The sequence below is a fragment of the Ictalurus punctatus genome, chromosome 16 (genome assembly GCF_001660625.3).
Source record: "Ictalurus punctatus breed USDA103 chromosome 16, Coco_2.0, whole genome shotgun sequence".
NCBI lineage: Eukaryota > Metazoa > Chordata > Actinopteri > Siluriformes > Ictaluridae > Ictalurus > Ictalurus punctatus.
Window position 1 is genome coordinate 19,842,492 of NC_030431.2, and position 6,094 is coordinate 19,848,585.

Sequence of the window (6,094 nt, forward strand, 5' to 3'; positions counted from 1 at the left end):
AACATAATCTCTTCAGGCTGTATGCACTTACACAGCGAGAGAATCCTCCATGGTGCATGTGTCTTCGTGTCTGTGTTTCTGTACGTGAATGTGTGTTTCAGATGTACATCACGAGCACGATCAGGACGAAGAGCAGTCGTCTGGCAAAGCCTGTGCTGTGTTTAGGGACGCTGTGTGCTGCGTTCCTCACCGGACTGAAGCGGGTGTCCGAATACCGTAATCACTGCTCGGATGTGGTTGCTGGCTTCATCCTGGGAGCCTCCATCGCTCTGTTTTTGGTCAGTTTTGGTGTTTTTGGTGCACACTTAATTCATGACTAGCCTTTTCACAATTCTGCATAGTTGGCTGATGATTTATGTAATACAAACAGTCCTGATGAACTTTTGATGTGTTTTATGTATCTGCTTATACTATAATGCTGCACGTAGTGACGGAGAATAGTCATTTATCATTGTTGTTGAAAACAAATGTCCCAAATAGCTAAATATGAATAAGGCATCACGTTCAATCAATGTTTTGCATTGCAGGGACTGTGTGTGGTAAATAACTTTAAAGGTGTTCACTCGACTCCTACCAAACGGAAGACGGAGGAATATCGTGGCCTCCCGCTCATGACGTTCCCCCGTGTGGAGAGCCCACTGGAGACCCTCAGTGCACAGGTAGAACCTTCACCGCCATCATCACCATCTTCATACGAATAGAGGTGTAATTGATGTTTGTAACAATACAAACATTTGTCTTAGCTATTGCTGCATGGGTGAACCTTGCGTTGATTCCTCCACATTCATCTTCTATGCATGATTCATGATTGATACGCAGGCTCAGTATGAAGCAGGGAGCGTGCCGGAGGCATTTTTTGACATGCTCATTACGAGGTTATATTTCATATGTCACGTTATGAAGGATTTATATGCAATAAATGGCTCTAGGTTGCAAGATTCATCTGGCTAAATTCATGCCAGAGTGAAAGTAAATCGATATTTGGCTCTATGTCAAAATATATTATGTAAAATGTATTTTATTTCACGTGACACTTATTCTACCTGTTAAACAGCACTCCAGGCTGCTATTTGTTATGGTCTAGTTTAGGTTTCTTTTTTTTCTTTTTTTGCAGGAAGTGTTATGGGTCAGCGCTGTATTTTTTCCTGAGCTGACAGTGCTGCTATCAATCCCTGTCAGACTCGGTTAATATATTGCTGTATACACACTTAAGAAGACACAGAGCGACATTTAATTTGAACATTTTGTAATTCACCTGTGTTTTTACTCCAGTAGATTTCATTTGTTCACTGTTATGGGATTTTATAGGATTCTTGGCACGAAGCTACCCTTAACTCCTGGGATAGCACATCCATCATCCATCCATCAATCCATTCATCAAATTCCCATTCCACTTATCCTACATAGGGTCACAGGGAGCCTGGAGTCCACCTCAGGGAACTCTGGACACAAGGTGGGGGGCACCCTGGAGGGGGTGTCGTACCATCACAGCACACAATCGCATATGCATTCACTGACGATTTGGAAATGCCAATCAGCCTACAACACATGTGTTTGGACTGGGAGAGGAAACTGGAGTACCCGGAGGAAACCCCTAAAGCACGAGGGAAACATGCAAACTCTGGGCACACAGGGCAGAGGCTGGATTAGAACCCCCAACCCCAGGAGGTGCGAGGCAAACGTGCATTAATATTACAATGGGCGTATTATGAGTAGGGTATTGCAAAATGCACAACAAATAATGTTGTGCTGCTTAAGTCTCAGCATTCTGCTGTAGATGGGATGAGTGATGTCAATATATAATATTTGTATTGTGATAAATATGTAAGAAATTAGACATTTTGGGACAAACCACAATACTCTAAAGTGCTTGATTCTGATTTGTTAGATGGTGTTGATTAATTTTCTATAACAGCAGCTCAGAAAGTAACTATGGCTGTAAAACTGTAGCTATTGTTTTTTTTATATTAGTGTTTTACTCAGGGATTTGTATGGTGGATTTTTCATTACATTAACAGAAAACTTCACCATTTCAACAACTACAGGTGTTTTTAATGCGTTTATGTGGCGTGTCAGCCATACAAATCTGTGAAGATGTTACTACTATGGAAACAATAATATATTAGAATGAGGACATTAACATCAACCTTACAGCCAGATCTACTCTCCGAGCTGTTGTTATAGAAAATTAATCAATACTTTCTGACCAATCAGAATCAAGAGTTCAGTAGCGTTGCAGTTTAAATCACAATATATGATATTAATCATGCTGCTGTAAAGCACAGCTACCCCAGTGTGTATCTGCTAAATTGCTAAACTACAGCAGTTTACAACACTCATGGGGCCATTTTTATGATCTACAACCAGGAAATATAATCCTTCTTCTCTGAATTGATGCAGTAGAGGAAATCCAAGCAGATAGCTGTGCTGAGAGTGAGCGAGCAAAACAGCCACGCTGTTCTGACACAAAGTGAGATTTCTTCGCACTTTTGTCAAATGCTGAAGGACACAAGCTCATCATCCTTGCGCACTTTGGGACCAGCCGTTACGGGAAATGCCCAGTGAAATGAAATTGGACATGTGCGGTAAGCACTGTGTGGGACGGTCCACCATGCTGTCAGTGGCTCTTATCAGGACAAGCAAGATGGATGAAATGTGTGATTCAAGAAGAAATGGGGATGCAGACGACGACATATCGCTTTCTCTTCTCATTACATATTCCTTTTCTTCTGATTGATGTTTTATCAAGGATAGAAGGAGAATGTAAGAGACATTTAGTCGAATGTTCTACACCAAATGAAACTTTGTCCTTGATGTGTCTCACTCTATCATTTTTTTTTCTTTTTTTCCTTTTTTCTTTCAGAACCATTCAGCGTCCATGACTGAAGTGACTTGACTACGGGGCCGACACAGAGTCACCTTCACTTCACCTCAACACTTCTAGGCACCAGATGTTTTGTACTGTTGCATACTGTAAAAAAAAATAAAATACTACCAATAATTAAAAAAATCAAAGAAAATAGTATTATGTTGGACCAAGTTAGAGGCAAATGTTTTGTACATTTTGTAAAACACAGTGCTGTAGCTTATCCTTATGTCCTATGTTATTTCTGACTCAACATCAGGAGTACACCTTCCTCATCATGTTCTACATCACAAAGTCAAATCGAGTCTATATATGATGTTACTCAACTATCAATGTTATGTGGTATTTGTACAAAGAATTATTTTATGCTTATTTTTTTTCCATGTCGATTTTTTGACAAAGATCATCTTTTTTGTATTATTTTTATCTGTATAAAGCATTCTTGATCAACATTGCCTGCTGTTTCTCCAGGAATGTTTTTGGTATTCTTATTTTTTTGATGTAATATAAAGATACACAATGAGTTGTGAAAAAGCAGTCCCCCCCCAGTGGCATCTTTAAAATGTCATTACCACTGCATGAAAGTACACAGACATTTGATGACATGTTTCATTCTTGTGTATTGCTTTCCTTTTAAGGTTTCTTTTGAAATGCCAAATATATTTTTTGATTTGTCTGTCAAATAAATAGTCTGTAGTTGAAATCTTGGACTACTTGAGTTTTGAAGATCATTTTTGAAGTAGATATCGGTGCATAAATCGGTTTGATATTAGTGTTGGCCCTCTTCATTTTTATTGCCTTTTGTTAGGTAAATGTTTGCCCTCAATATGACAAAATTGTCTGAGTTACAAATTGCAATAACAACTCTAATCTTATGGATCTGATATGGGGGGAAAAAAAACCCAACAAAATATACTGCTTCACAAAATTTTTGTACTTGAGTATACTGTATAACATTCCTCTTTCCTGAGATGAGAGCATGGTTTTCTTTCACAAGAAGAGATGAGTAATTCTACTGAAGGATATTTGAATAAGTTACAGTAATGATTAGGGCTGTACAGTGCTGTGGAAAAAGTATTTGCTTGATTTCTTCTGTTTTTGTGTGTATCTCCTGCTAATTTGTTTAAGAAATTAAAATCTCAACAAAGGCAACCTGAGTAAATACAAAATACAGTTTTTAAATGATAATGTAATTTATTGAAGCAAAACGTTATCCAATACCAACTGGGCCTGTGTGAAAATGTATTTGCCCCCATAGTTACTAATTCCCACATCTATGAAACTGCATTCATAATGGGGTTCAGCTGGACTAGCTGCAACCTGATTACTGCAAACCCTTTTCAATCAAATCAACACTTAAATAGAAATTTTTCAACAGCATGGAGTTGTTTGAAAGGTCTTAACCAGTAACACACTATGCCACAATTGAAAGAAATTCAAGAAATGATGAGGAAGAAGGTGATTGAAATACATCAGTCTGGGAAGGGTTATAAAGCTGTTTTAAAGGCTCTGGGACTCCAAAGAGCCACAGCGAGAGCCATTATCTCCAAATGGAAAAACTCGTCACAGTAGTGAACCTTCCCAGAAGTGGCCGACATTCCAAAATTCCTCCAAGAGAACAGCGACGATTCATCCGGGAAGTCACAAAACAGCCAAGGACAACATCAAAGGACCTACAGGCTTCTCTTGCATCAATAAAGGTCACTGTTCATGACTCCACTATTAGAAAGACACTGGGCAAAAATTGCATCCATGGGAGAGTGGCAAGGCGAAAACCACTGCTAACCCAGAAGAACATTAAGTCTCGTCTGAATTTTGAGAAAACACACCTTGATGATCCTCAGACCTTTTGGAAGAATGTTCTGTGGACTGATGAGTCGATGGTGGAACTGTTTGGAAGACGTTACATCTGACGACAAACTTTTTTTTCAGGTGGCTGAGTTCCTTAATTCTAGTAATTCTCCGACTGTGAGGTAACAAACGATCTAATTTCGGGTAGAAAGTAGATACACGCAGCTACATCGGGTATGGACCTGCTGCAAGTACACCTGCTTTCAGCCGAGACTGGCCCACATAGGAAAAACCGTCTGTCAACTAGAAATGGTGTGAACAGTTGGCAGGGCTCTGTCCAATTATCTTTTTGCAGATGCCAGCATTGAGCTGACAGTGGTGCATTTCTACTGTAATCGGCCCAAACGTGCTTGCTAACAGCTGGAGCTGTGAGGCATGTGTGCTAAACACTTAGACTTATACACCATTTATAATAGACTGCTATTAAAAATTTATTCATATTTTAAAACTGACAGACTAGCAAGGAGATTTGCCCGCGACACTCATACTTCAAATACACCTTCTCTACGTCATCATCATCATTTGTGTATTAACAGTAAGCCCAAAACGAAGTTGCTCACATACTGATCGGAGGCTAATTGTATTGTATCCTATCATATCATACATTAGAAGATTCAGTGGTATTGTGAAACATCAGTTGGTTGCCTTAAGAATCTAAATGGTATCGTATCGTATGGAAGCCTGTAATCAGTGTGGACTAATAATCAGCATGGCCTGTAAGTGTATTAACACTCAGTGTCAGTTGTGTAAACAAGCTAGCTGTTGTTGCTTTACCAAACACTTGCACAATTAATAAAGGCAAAGGTACCTATTAACAAATTTTAGGTTTGCTTTTAGAAACAGCTGCCACCACTGTGTGACTAATTGCTTACTGCTAACTGTGGAAGCGTGGACAATGACATTATCCAACCCTTACATTACAGCATTTAACCACTCAAGTACTTCCTTCCACATTGTAGAATTAGACAATGAAAGCCAAATAAATATACTACATAATAATAATAATAATAAAAATTATTTTATGCCTAATCCATCACAACTTTACATTTAGATGAGACTTTTTTTCCCTTAAGAAATATTGCATTAATTTGTGTTAACGTTGATATATGGTTTTCCCAGTTATGTAGAGATCCAATAGGATATGTGTAATTTCATCATGTGATTTAGAAGTTAGTAATGGCTGGTCCAATTGCATCACTTTGCTTATTTGCTTAAGTTATTTGGTTCAGTGAAGAAGCCTATTTAGCAAACATATCAGAATGCCTTTTTGATAATAAACATAAAAGTGGAGCCTGAAAGTGAAGTGAGAGAAAAGAGAAGGAATTGTACAGGGCCAAGATTCCACTATTAGATATAGTTTTAATATTCGATCCTTCT

The 6,094-nt window shown here is 38.6% G+C and overlaps 1 protein-coding gene across 2 annotated transcripts in view; it reads left to right on the top strand.

Annotated features, from left to right (window-relative positions):
* Nucleotides 1–3,569, top strand: part of plppr1 (phospholipid phosphatase related 1) — a 44,656-nt gene extending 41,087 nt beyond the window's left edge. The window contains exons 6-9 of one of the 2 annotated variants that reach the window (XR_008398152.1): nt 102–278; nt 528–659; nt 1,408–2,763; nt 2,864–3,569. Coding sequence is in view for 1 of the 2 variants with exons in the window: in XM_017488299.3 (XP_017343788.1) it covers nt 102–278; nt 528–659; nt 2,864–2,896 (342 nt within the window). In the remaining variant the exon portion in view is untranslated. The remainder of the gene's footprint in view (nt 1–101; nt 279–527; nt 660–1,407; nt 2,764–2,863) is intronic. The other variant, XM_017488299.3, reaches the window with a different exon arrangement.
* Nucleotides 3,570–6,094: the final 2,525 nt, after the last annotated feature.